Genomic DNA, 13,402 nt, shown 5'->3' with positions numbered 1-13,402 from the left:
TAACCATGGCCACTTATATGTTAAGAAATTTTCAAAAAGCCAAACCACCACCTGTACATGTAAAGTTTTACATCTATATTTCTCTATTTTCTCTTCGTTTGTTAAAAACCCATATATTCTGTTTATAAGGGGGGGAAAGTCCTATTCTGATGCTATTTGAAATTTCAAAATAAAATATACAGTGACTAGAACAAAATTTAAAAAATGGTTGTATTAGATGTTTTCTCAAACTATACATGGTACCCTGGAAACTTAAGCACTTTTCTTGGGTAGAGTTCAGACTCAGGTTTAGGTACAGTTTTTACTCACTGGATCAAGAAGTTTAATAAAAGTCTAGAGCAATAATCTCCAAACTCTTCTGATCTGCAGATCTCCCTTATAAATTAATTATAAGATTATAAATTAATTATAAGAAAATTTTATATAAACATATATATTTATTTACAAGTTTTATCTATATCATAAAACAAATTAATTTTTAAAGAGGATAGGTATAAATATTAAAATACATCTGTTAATTTCTTAAAGATAAATCATTTAATATTTCATAACAGTGAGAATGATGTGTTTTAATATGATTAATTAAAAATCATTTAGTATTTTATAACAGTGACTCAAAAATCTGATTCTAAGCTTGGACTTTCTGAAATGTGATTTAACATCTGCTATTGTTTAAAACAATCATTTTTCATTTTCATCTGTCAATTACACAAACTTCTGATGAGATTTACTAGTATATTTTCATCTCCCTGGCTCTTGGTCAGTTATTATATGCTAATAAAAGGTTTTATATTTTAACAAATAAGTTCAACACCTACTGAAACTCTAGAAGACTTCTGAATAGTTTAGAAACTCTATTTCCAGAGTTTTGAAAGTATATAGATTTGAGTTTTTAGGTGACAAATTTACACTGTTTGCAGGTAAAAAAAAAAAAAAAAGTATGGGAACATTTCCAAACTTCTATATTCAAAATACTCTGTCCACAGCACAAGTTTCTTTCAAAATACAGTTATTCTCTCATGCATTGTTAAAATGCCACTTTCTCTCAGAAAGGACAGTTGAAAGGAATTTGTTTCTTTCAAAAATATCTGTTAGGTAACATATCCCTTGCAAGTCATCCCTTGCTTGCCATTGTTAAAAAGATCGGAAACTTTGGAATATTTGTCTTATGTAAAAAGCAAACAAGTAAACTCATCCTTATGTTAAGCAACTCAAGTACTTTGCTATATGATAATCACTGAATCTCTATCTTGCACAAAAGATTTTTATTGTTGTTCCCATCACATCATGAAGTACTGTAAAGACTGTATCAGAAAGTTCATCTCCAACCGCTATCCCTCTTGCTCACTCTATTCAGGCCACTTCTTGCTATTCTTTGGTACATAAAGCATACTCTCACTTCTGAGCCTTTGGACTTGCTTTCATTATTTGTATGGCTTAGCCTCCTTCACTAGTTTATAGTTTCACTGCTCATCGTGTTCCCTGACCACCCTACCTAAAAAAAACACCCTTCCCTCCACATCATTCTCTATCCCTTTCTCCTGCTTTAATCATCTTCCCAGCACTTAATCCTCACCTGACACATTTTATTTTTTCATTGTCTCTCTTCGCTCAAATGTGATCTTCATGAGAATAGAGAAGTATTATTTGTTCACTGCTGTCTTTCATATCACCTAGAACAGTGACTGGCACATAGCATGTGACCAATAAAAATTTACTGAGGAAATGAATGTATTAAAAATGCATCCAAAACTAACAAGTGAGGATGCCACTGTTAACTTCTATACATTTGTGTAACTCCCATTATTTTTGTGGGAATTCTTACATAATCTGTGAGATTTGATGTACATATATACATAAGGATAATGCTAGGGCACAAATGTCAAGCCATACATGAAATATTAGTAGTTTAGTTTCTAATACTCTGAGATGAAAAAAGATAAACAGAAGTCTTATTCTCACATCAAGAGAAATGTACCTTGTATATTTTGGAAATGCTGTTCTAGAATACTAATATTCTCCCATCGAGAAGTTTGAGGAATCACCTCTCTCCTTGTTTGATCACCTCTTCTGATATAAACCACTTCCTACTTATTAATGCTAATCACTGTTAACCAGCTAACATTACCATTAAAGTTTAATAGCTTCTCCATTGTTTAGGGCCTTTAAAGAAAAAAATACTGTTTATGTTTCTGTTTGTAGAATTCAGGCTTTTAATTATAAGCACAGCTCACTTTGACGGAAAAAATCTATTTTTGAAAAGATGAATACACATTTCTATAAAGTTAATGGTCATATAACTCCAGGTCGAAATTATTATTATTACTCTTACCACAAAGTAAAGATTAAAATTAAGAATATAATCAACAATTAGGCATCATATATTAAAACCAATGTTTGTAATCTTAGCAAATTTTGTGATAATTTTTGTGTGTTCTTTATAGAAAGATCTCCCACTGTAAGTGAAAAAGAAAAAGTAAAGGTTAATGTGGGGTCTGGAATCTAGGTCTCCTGACTAGCAGGTCAGGTTCTTTCCACTATTATCAAGAGGAAGATAAGAGCAGGGAATTAGTAATGGCATACATAGTATGAAAAACAGTTAGGAAGCATTCAATGAAATAAAGACTGAGGCACAGGACAGGAGACTATTGTTCAGTCAGTGTGGTTCCACAGAAAAATCAAATTCTTCAGTCTTTACCTGGACTATACTGTCTCCTACTCAGTAACAACAAATTCCATTCCCAGTATCTTTCAGTATGGAAATGCACAGAACTTGATGATTTTATATCAAAATATTCTTTCTTTTTTCTCCACCCCCCCACACCGCCCTGCCTTAAATGTCCAAGCAAACCAAAGGCACAGGGACAGAATGAAGCAGAGGTGGGTTAACAGTGGCTCAATGACTCAATAGTATGATATGGCTGACAAAATCTGGTATATCCTTTGATGACACTGATAGAATGCTTCTAGGACAAAGGAGGGACTTCTCCCCTCTCCAAGTATCAATCAATCTGGCTACTAAACTCAAGGAAAACACAACAGTTCTCACCCACAAGAAGACAACAAGGATGGTGAAGAGGAATCAAAGCTATGTCATATATAAATGGCTGAAGAAAAACAGGCATTTACTTAGTCTGGACATTTTTTTTAAATGGGAAGGATGTGGAAGATGGGGAAAAGGAAGCAGCCCAATAGAAAAAGAAGTTAAATTTGCTTAACTAGTTTCTGAGAATAGAATTGGGACCACTAGGTAAAAGTTTTAGAAAGATATTCTGGTTCACCACAGGGAAGAATATTTTAGCAATTACCCCCAATTATAAATCAGTTACCTCTGGAGATAGAGCATCCTTTCTCTGAAAGTGTTCAAGTAAAGCTGGACTGCCATTTGGAGGAGGAGAGAAGGATATTATATAGGGAAATTAAGCAACAGACTAAGGGCTGGGTAGGTAACAAGTTTGGCCTAGACCTAGAAGATCTCTTAAGATTTTTATTCAAACCTTGAGTTCTATGTTTATAGAGAGGGACAAAGATATAAAGAACAATTTCTCACCTTCCTTTCTAAAAATAGTTCTCTCCAAATCTAGGACCTAGGACTCACCTGAGTTCCGGAGAAAAGTCTTTTTAAGTCCTTACAGGAAGACTGTGAAGCAAAAAATATGAAATGGGAGGCTGGGGTTATGGCCTACTTGAATGAACGTTCAAGTCTTTTTTTTTCCCCAATAAGCTCATCGAAAAGATGTATACTGCCCTAGGTTCCCTACAGTTAAGTAGAGGTTTACACACCTTTATTCCCTTTGGATCCAAACCAAAGGAACAATCTTTCCAAAGAATAAGATAACATGCATGGAAAAAACCCCTGATTCTTAAAGTGCACTTTCTGAATATATCATTTCAAAGTTATATACTCTAACTTAGAATCCTAAACATAGCTGGTTTTCTCTACATTCAAATAATATCTTAGGTAAGGTTATTACTTTTTGACAAGGGTTATTTTTTCCAATTGCATGTTTAGAAAATAATTACAAAGTTATTATTTTTGTATCTTAATTTTCCCTAACTGAGGTACATCAGCCTTATAGTCTCTCCCAACATTTCCACTTTATCCCATATACTTTATGATTTTTCCCATTCAATTGTTTTCCTTTTTTAGTTTAAGAAAATTTTTTTCTTATATGTCTGTTCTTGTGTATATATGTTCCTATACTTAAGGTGACTACAGATGCAGCATATTCCATAATTACTGTAAAGTAAAATAAACTCTGAACTAGATATGTTCCTATTTTCATAATGAAAGGAGAGAGATATGGCTATAAACAACAGTTATGAAAGTAGATGCAGAACTTTTTATACACATACCTGAACTGTCTGGACTTGTGGAGACTGAATAACTGATGGCTGGGCCGCCTGAATAACTCCATGGACTTGAACTGTCTGCCCATTGGGTAGCTGTACTAAAGTTACGGTGGGAGCAGATGATGTTGCATGAGCTGCTGGCATAGATACCTATGGTGTTGAACATGGAAAAAAATTACCATCACAGATACCTCCTGGGGAGTACTCATGTTTAGTAAGAAACAACTCTTTGGCAGCAAAAGGATGACCCTCCTGCTAGGTTAAGTATTCCATTGGTGTGAAAGAAACTAATCATTAAACTTAATATTCTTTTTGAAGAAAGACTACAAATGCTTCCCATGCCCCCTACTTTTAAACTCCTCCCAAATGACAAAAACCAAAAAACTATTTTAATGTAACATCAAAATATATAACACAGACTTCCTTTGAACACTAAATACCACTTTATTTGTATAGTGCCTTACATTTTCCCACCTGCTTTCATATTCAGTTTCTCATTTTGCCCTTCGAAGAAATCAGACTGGTTAGAATAAGGGTTATCTCCATTTTAGAGACAGAAATATGAAGTGCTCCAAGAGATTAAGTCACTTACCCAAGGTCAAGAGATATGCTAGCTTTGAAGAAACATAAGTCTTCAGAATATCATGTGTTAAATAACCCATGTTCTAAAACATAACTGTTCCCAAACTTGGGCAAAACTTAGCTACTAAATCTAGAACAAATACATATCTTACAGTATACAGCATATTTATCTCTTGTAAACTAATTACAAGTATGCCTTTCATTAATGAGAAAGTGTTAATAGATATTATAAACTGAAAATTTCTATCCTCACCCCACCCACTGAACTGATAATAATTGATATTTCAAGGATTTATTTTCCTCTTGAAGAAATAAGGGAGCAGAACTGAAAGAATATGAGAAACCAGTTTTCTCCTGAGGCACAAAGGCGGCAGATTTAACGACTCAATACCCAGGTTAGAAGGGTTCTTAAGTCATACATGTCTATCAGATGGTATTTACTGTTCCTGTGCTTGAATGCGTTTGGGGGTAGCAATTTTATTTGTTCATTTGGTAAAGTTATTGCGGATATGTGTGTCAGAAACAATGTTAGAACTGAAACTACAGAAATGAGAAAGACATAGGTCCCTGCCCTAAACGAAATTATTAAGGCATGTGTATGAAGGAATGGGGAAAAGAACACAAATAAATATAATTCAGTGAAGTAATGAGGTTTGCAAAGGGAAGAATGGACACACTGAGGAAAGCTACCCCGCCCCACCCAAGAGGAGGGGAGGCTACCAGGGAAGCATGTGAATTTGAAATAAAGAATACAAGTAAGGCACGTTATTATGATTTGCAGGGGGGAGGCACAGAATTCCAGGCAGAGGGTAGCAATGGCAAAAGCAAAGAGAAACAGCAGTGTCTGTAAATGGCAAAGAGGGATGACCAGCAGCCAGTACTACTGGAGCACATAAGTGTGTTACTATATGATGTAGGAAGTGTGGAAAGATGGAATAACAGAGGTAGGCAGAGGCCAGATGGGCTAGTCATGAAAAATCTTACATATGTTACGTTAAAGAACTTGCATTTTACCGTGAGATTGGGAAAAGCACTGAAGGGCTTTTGAACTCCTGAATATCATGGTGAGGCTTGCATTTCAGATAGATCACTTTAATTTAGTGGCAGTGTGAAAGACACTTATCTCAGAGGAAGAAAAAAGTGGAGGTGAGACCAACTGAGAAAGTCTATATATAGTAGTAAGGGTGAGATGATAAAGGCCAGAAATTAGGCATGAGTTGTGGTAGGGATGGGAATGAGAGAAGTGATTTAATGAAAATTCAGGAGGCAAACCAGAAAGGGCTTTATGAATGACTGATTGAAGGAGGTGAGACAGAAATCAAAGACGACCCACATATTTCATGTTTGGGTGAGAATTAGTAGACTATGCCATAAAGAGAGAGAACACAAAAAGAAGCTTATGGGTGGTTGGGGCAGTGGTGGAAGATGATGGAACTGATATGATATCTGAATTTGTAGAGATGTTTAGCAGGCAGTTAAATATTTGACTATGAAGCTTGGGGGAGATACCTACTGAAGGTAGAGGCTAAAACCATGAGCTTCTCCTTTGGACAGTTAGGAAGGCCTTCCTTATCAATCGTTTTTCTGGCTACTATACATCTTAGTTTTACCTTGTTTTCAAAATGTGGTCCATGGACGACCGCCATTAGAGTTATATAGGGTGCCTGTTTATAAAGTCAGAATCTCTGATGAACCCAAGGACACTTTCGCCTATGCCAAAGTTTGAGAACCAAAACCATAATTTATTTAGAGTATCCCATCTCAATGGAAAGCTCTTCTAATATTTGAAGCAATTAGTACGTCCTCTTCTCTGAGTATTCTCTAGGGTAAACATAACAAGCTCACTCAACAAATAATCCCTTTTCTACCCTAATTATTCTACATAATGGCTACTCTCATTGTAAGTTTATAAAATACAGATATACCAAAAAAGAAAAAATTGCTTATATCCCTACCACTCGGAGCTAATCACTTAATATTTCTGCTGTAGATATAGGTGTTTTTAAAGATGCATATATACACTCAATTTTCATAACACTATCACAGAATCTACTTTATCTTTCAAATCCATTCTAAATATCTCTTCATACCATTAATAGTATTCTTTAATGGTAAAGAATGGTATAATGGTAAGAATTACATAATTTGTTTAATAAATCCCAACAAATTATTGGAATTAAATTATTAGTAATAATTAATTAAACAATAATAAAATCACTAACTTAATATTATTAAATATTAAATTACTGAATATACAAAAAATTATTATTGAATATTTAGGTTTTCAAATTTGCCTATTACAAGAAAGTTATTTTACAACAAAATTGCAACGATCATCCTTTTACCCAACTCTTTACTTAAAACCATCCATAAAAATTAACATTCCCATACTCAAAACCAACATTGTTTTTTTTTCCACTTAAAAAAAAAATCTCTGTAAATTCTAAAAGTAAAATAAGGCATTTCATTATTGTTTTAGATCGACTTTCTTCCTTTACTAGTTAGGCTGAATTTGTGTTTTTACTGTTCATTGATCAAATCCCAATGGTCTTGGACTTGAAAATTTTATTATATATTTCTAGTATTAAAGACTGACAACCAAAAAATAACTGGTATCAGAATTGAGAGAAATAATGTCAAAAATGTATAATATATGTGTTAAGAACTTGGATGAGCAAGTAAAAAAAACTCTGTAATTAGGTATTAAAAAGAACAACAAAAAATATAAATGGGAACAGACACTAGCTTTCCTAAAATTCAAATATCATGTCATTCCACTTATCAGTGATTATATGCAAATTGAACATGTGCATATAATTTTGTTCTTTCTTGAATTTCCAATTAAGCTTCATGACACTGATTTTGTTTTTATAGGCATAATCACACCAGCAGAGAAGAATGGGAAAGGAGATAACAGTAAGAGTTTTGGAGGCTGGAAATGGATGAATGGTAATGAACTTGGAAAACCTCAGAAGGCCAACTCATGAGGCAGAGGCAGGGACAGACTGATTTCTGCCACAAAGTCCTTAAGAGGCTCAGGATCTAAGGCACCCCAGAAGGCAGAGTGAAAGGAAAGGCTGAAAATAAGGAAGGCTGATCGAAGGTCTTTGAAAAGCAATTGGATCCCCTCTTCAACTCTCTGTGGAAGAATAATCTATACCCTATGCTGACAGAGAAATGGAGGTTTATTTTCTGGATAGAAGGTTTCTTGACTGCCTAACACCAGGCACTGCTGAGGTGGGTACTAAGTCCCAGTCCTCTTCCCTCGTCTGGCTCAAAGGTCTTTACCTATAAGCAGAAGATTAGTAAAGCTTTTCTCTGCAAATGTGACCAACACTAAAGGGAGAAGAAAGACTTAAGAGATAATGACACAATAAAGATGGTAAAAAAAAAAAAGAGATAATGACAGTGGGATGCCACAATCATCCTACCGTGAAGCTCACAACTCAGATGTTAGGCCGCAAAAAGAGCCACAGAACTACCAATACAGGTTTTTGGTTCCCTACTTTTAAATGTAGGCAGAAAACCTCGAGTTATGAAATACTCAAGGAAATTTTCTGATAGGAAAGATGGTGACCAAAACAGATAGAAGGGAGAAAAGGTACACAGAAGAAAATCTATGTGGAAAGGAAACTTAAAACTTAATGAATATTATCAGAGGTAAGAGAAAATACTGCCTTTGTGAAACATAAAGAGGATGCTATTAAAACACAAAAGGACTATTCAGAAACAAAGGGAACTCTTGGAAACATGACAGCAGAAATTAAAAAAATCTGACAGATGGGTTGAAATGTGAAGTTGAGAAAATCTCCCAGAAAGACAGAGACAGAAAACAGGAGAGAAAAGATGAGAAAATCAGAGCAACAGTCCTATAGGTGAAATATCTGGATCACAAGAATCCTAGAGAGAAAGGAGAAAGAAAAAAAATCATCAACCAAATAAAGAAGCTGCCCAGAATTGAAGACCCGAGATTCCACTAAAAAAAAAAAAAGCCCACTGAATACAACTGCACAATGGATGAAAACTGCTACAAACCAAGGCCTTGATGATGAAATAGTGAAGCACTGCTAACAGAGAAATTTTTACAAGATAACAGAGATACAAAGTAAGAAATGGATTTAGTCTTTTCAAACAGCAACACTAGAAGTTGACTGTGGTCAATGCCTTCAAAATTTGAAAGAAAAATGATTTCTTTACCCAGTCAAACTTGCTCAAGGGACCACTGGAAACAAAAACTCCGTAAGAGAAAGACAGTAGGAAGAAAGGGATTTCCAGGATGGCATTATTTAGTGGACGTGGAGGACAACCAGACCAGAAAATGATGTCCCAAGAGATAGATATGTTGAAGGTTGTCACCACCAAGATCCCTGCTGGTATTATATCTTCTTTTTACCACAGCGCTGAATGTTTGGATGAGCCCATATTCTTATCTGTGCACATTTGCCTTGACCATGTGCTAATGAAGTCCTGATGCTCTTACCTTCGTTCCCGCACCTGCTTCATCTTGAGTACTTTTACTTCATCCCTAAATGTATTCTGCTTTGCCTTACACCTGAGGGCTGGAGGTGGGTCCAGGTGATCTTAGGAGAAAACACAAAGCAGCCCACCGCTTCTGACTACATTCCTGCTGGAGGTCTAGTATTTGGCCCATATTTTAGCTCAGTGTGGTAACCACCTGTGGTTAGCCCTCTATATCCCAAGACCCACTGTTGCTCATGACTCCTCTAAGAGAGCTTTTAAACTCTGTGAAGCTGAAGCTCAACATACCAGAGCCTTGGCTAGGATTATTTTCTTTTGGGAGCTTTCATCTGAAAGAGGCAATGTCACATTTTCTTACCTAGCAGGTTATTGTTTGCTACTTGGTTTTTATATTAACCACCTTTCTCACTCATATATATGCCAACAATTATTAATAAAATAAAACATCTAAGAAAAAATACACAAGAACAAAAATGAGAATATAACCTTAGAATGCTTAAGACAAAGACAAAATGAAAGAATCATGAATCATATTTAAAATATACAGGGACAAAAACTATCATCCTTGAAATTTACTTGTGTGTCAATTTATTTGCTTATCCTATTTTTTAGTTTAAGCACATGTAAATTTAGCCTTTCAGATTATCTGCATTCCCATGCTCCCAAATAAATCTATATGACATGAAAAAAAGCAGTTATCATATTAGGTTTTCTTCCTTTAAGAGACAATCTACCCATCAGTTTAAATGTAATTATTTCTGAATCATGTCACTACAAATAGTGTGTTAGTGTTTAACAATACATTTTTCTGTTATGTTACTGAATCAATACTATTATTTCTAAAATTAGGCTAATACTAAGTAAATAGGAATTTTGATATTCTAAGAATGTTTCTGCTCATTTTATGTATATCTCTGTAATAAAAACTAAGTTCTCTTGTTTAAAACATATTCCTCTTAGAAGAGACAACTTGGAATCTCTCCATGTATTTTATACCTGGGCTAATGTGGCAATCTGTGGCTGGGCTTGAACTGTCATTTGCTGGCTTTCAGCTTCTGTTACAGCTGCATCTCCACTCTGCTGGTTCTCTGCTCCAGATTCCATGGTCATTTAGTTACCTACAATAATATGGAAGAGTGTTACAAGCACTACAGTGCTTTGTGCTTTTGTGGTTTTAAAGGCAATTTTCAAGTTGTAAATAAGTATATGTGGTGGTTAGGTTAGCAGATGCACTCAGAAATCTAGTTAAACTATAATGTAGTTGAATTATTGTCAGACTTGTCCAAATATGCTGAGCTAAAAAGTTCTAGTCTTTTCAAAAAAGAAAGAACTTTTTCCTTTGCCATTTCTTCCCAATGGGATATTACTCCATCTATTATAGAAGACGGGATTCCTCTCTTCCATGAATCTTCCCAACTAACAAGGGGAGGAAGGGCAGCAGCATAATTATAATTTTTTCAAAAATGTATCAATCAGGTAAGGAGGGAGGGTAGAGAGTAGAAGTGAGTTGATGACAGGGTCTATGAGATACTGGCTTCAAGGTACCGCCTATATGGGTATTCCCTCCTATTACAGGGAAGAAAGAGAAGAATTATAAGCTACTTCCTTGGGAAATTATTGGTGGTAGGACAAAATAGCCCAGGTTTCAACAGCCCAAGTTATTGGGTATCAAGGTAGAAAGGTGGGATTAATAGACAGAGTCAGACCTCAAACAACTTAAAAGGTTACTTTGTGTTCTGACTCCTTACCCTATATATAGTGTGCAACATTGCGCGCGCGCACACACACACACACACACACACAATAAAACACCTTTTAAAATTTTAACTGCAAAATTCTGGATAAGTTAATCAAGGCTGATCTTTCTTACTTTTTGGAACCTGCTTTGCTAAGAGTTTACTATATTTCTTAGATCTGGCACTGGATGACAGCAAAAGGGAAGAGAAATTCCTAGCAGCAGTAGCTGCTACCTTGAGGTTAGGGAAATTGATTATATATAGCAGATATAACTGGGAAAGCAACTGTGTCTAAAGGAGTCACAATAAAAGGGATTACTTCTTATTTGTGGACTACTGTTACCATTCAGTACCTAGCATATTACCTGTCAAAAATAAATTTAATAGTGAGGACTACCTATGGTGATTCCATAAACAACACAAGAACTTCAATGCTTTTCCAGAATTTATTACATTTATTTCATAACTCCGACATCAAAATAGTCACTGATCCTTATGTGATTATTACATGCCATCAGAATGTTTCACATGCTAACATTTTGCCATCATTCACAGGATTCTATAAAAAGAAAGTGTTTTTACAAGTGACAGTTAAAAATGAAAATATCTCTGTAGAAATGAATATAAATAATGTAGAAATACAGAAGCCACCAAACAGATGACAAAGGAAAAGATCAACAGACGACTACATAATTATTTAAAACATTAATATGACAAAAGCCACCAAGACAAGTACACAAGGAGAAAATATCTGCTACATAAAATCAACACAATAACATCTAGAATACAGAGAAACTACTAATTCAGTAAGAAACTCTTATTGGCTAGTTCACAAAGATATATGTTTCAAGGATGGAATTTTTTTTTATAATAGCAGAAAACTGGAAACAAGTATCCATCATTAAGGACGACCATTAAAAAATTAAAGCAATAAAAAATAATGAAGTCTATCTATAATGTAAAGACACATAAAGCTTTCCAAGACAGACTGAGTGAAATGGCAAGTTATGAATATACTATAAAGTAGAAGCCCATTTATGTTAAAAACAAGTGAAACAAATTGTTGTAAAGGTGTATGCATGAAAAGAGGTATGGGAAGTTATAACTGAATCGTAGTAAGTGGTGGCTCTGAAGAGAGAAAGATTTGATAGAACTGTATAGGATGATTTTCACCTTTTACTTTTTACATATTTTAGTACTTTACTTTTATTTTTCTTTCTTTCCATAAGCATGGATTCAGGATTACTTGCACGATTAAAGAAATTTTAATACCAGAAATGACAGATAACATTTTGAAACTCTGAACCAAAAGCTTTACTTCAGTCATGATTTTGAGATATCTGCTAAAATTTTTCAAATCTGATACTTTTTATATGAAATTAGTATTTTTGTTTAAGATTCACCTAAACTGTTTACCCTACATTTCCAAAGAGTAAAAATAACTATTTAAAAAAATTATCAAATAACTTTATTACCCTCTGTGATAATTCCCTGAATTGTACACTTAAAACCTGTGCTCGTTTAAACTAAAAAATTTAAGAAAGACATCAAAAATAACAGAAAGCAACATCAATAGCAAAATAGTTTATGTATACTAAATACTGTCCATATTTTTGCTCTGGAAGAAAATGGCACATGAAAGCAAAAAATCTAATCCTAGTAACAATAAAATAAGTAAATGAATCCATTTGAGGACAGTACTGAGTCAAGCTAAATAAGAGCAGAAACCCGCAAACTTTTCTCTATCTTCTCCCCTAAGTCATCAATTTAATGAGAATGAGAAGATAAATACAAATTTATCATCATAATACTTCCTTTGTAGAGAGAGAACATGCAACCATTTTTGAAAGACTTTAGTCGAAGCCACATTTTTTTTAACCTATGCTGTCATCCATATAGTTTCACTCCACCATTTGATTAAAAGTAATCCAAAGCACAGATCATATTTCTTTTGTTTTTGTTTACTTTTCAGTATGTCAGGGCTACTTAATTCTTTTTTTCTGACATTTAAGGTATAGGGTATCATTACAACTTTTTGTTTCAAAAATTAAAATATTTATGACTCTATAATAATAAAAGAATAAAACCATTAGCTAACATAAGTAATTACAGCTACAAGGACACATTCAAAATAGGAATGTGATTTGCATCCTTCTTCCCTCCCCAACTAGATAATATTCTTTTTACTTATTTTTTACTTTCTTCTAAAAACAAAGTGTGGTATTTCCAATGGTTAGCATCCCCCATGTGAA

At 34.3% G+C, this 13,402-nt stretch overlaps 1 protein-coding gene and 1 long non-coding RNA gene across 9 annotated transcripts in view; one reads left to right on the top strand and one right to left on the bottom strand.

Moving 5' to 3' along the window:
• Positions 1-13,402, bottom strand: part of CREB1 (cAMP responsive element binding protein 1) — a 56,145-nt gene that overhangs the window by 27,101 nt on the left and 15,642 nt on the right. For 4 of the 8 annotated variants that reach the window (XR_004483538.2, XM_033428952.2, XM_049711926.1 and 1 more), the window contains exons 2-4: positions 10,411-10,532; positions 4,357-4,503; positions 3,599-3,640 (exon numbers count right to left, since the gene is read on the bottom strand). Coding sequence is in view for 7 of the 8 variants with exons in the window: in XM_033428952.2 (XP_033284843.1) it covers positions 3,599-3,640; positions 4,357-4,503; positions 10,411-10,524 (303 nt within the window). In the remaining variant the exon portion in view is untranslated. The remainder of the gene's footprint in view (positions 1-3,598; positions 3,641-4,356; positions 4,504-10,410; positions 10,533-13,402) is intronic. The other 4 variants (XM_049711927.1, XM_004262797.3, XM_033428959.2 and 1 more) reach the window with 3 other exon arrangements.
• Positions 4,511-8,881, top strand: LOC125964936 (uncharacterized). The gene is made up of 2 exons (XR_007478254.1): positions 4,511-5,330; positions 7,810-8,881. It is a non-coding gene; the product is annotated as an uncharacterized LOC125964936 (long non-coding RNA).

The sequence above is a fragment of the Orcinus orca genome, chromosome 7 (assembly GCF_937001465.1).
Source record: "Orcinus orca chromosome 7, mOrcOrc1.1, whole genome shotgun sequence".
NCBI classification, from domain to species: Eukaryota; Metazoa; Chordata; class Mammalia; order Artiodactyla; family Delphinidae; genus Orcinus; species Orcinus orca.
The sequence above is the reverse complement of the archived record's forward strand: the minus strand, read 5'-3'. Positions and strand labels throughout refer to the sequence as shown.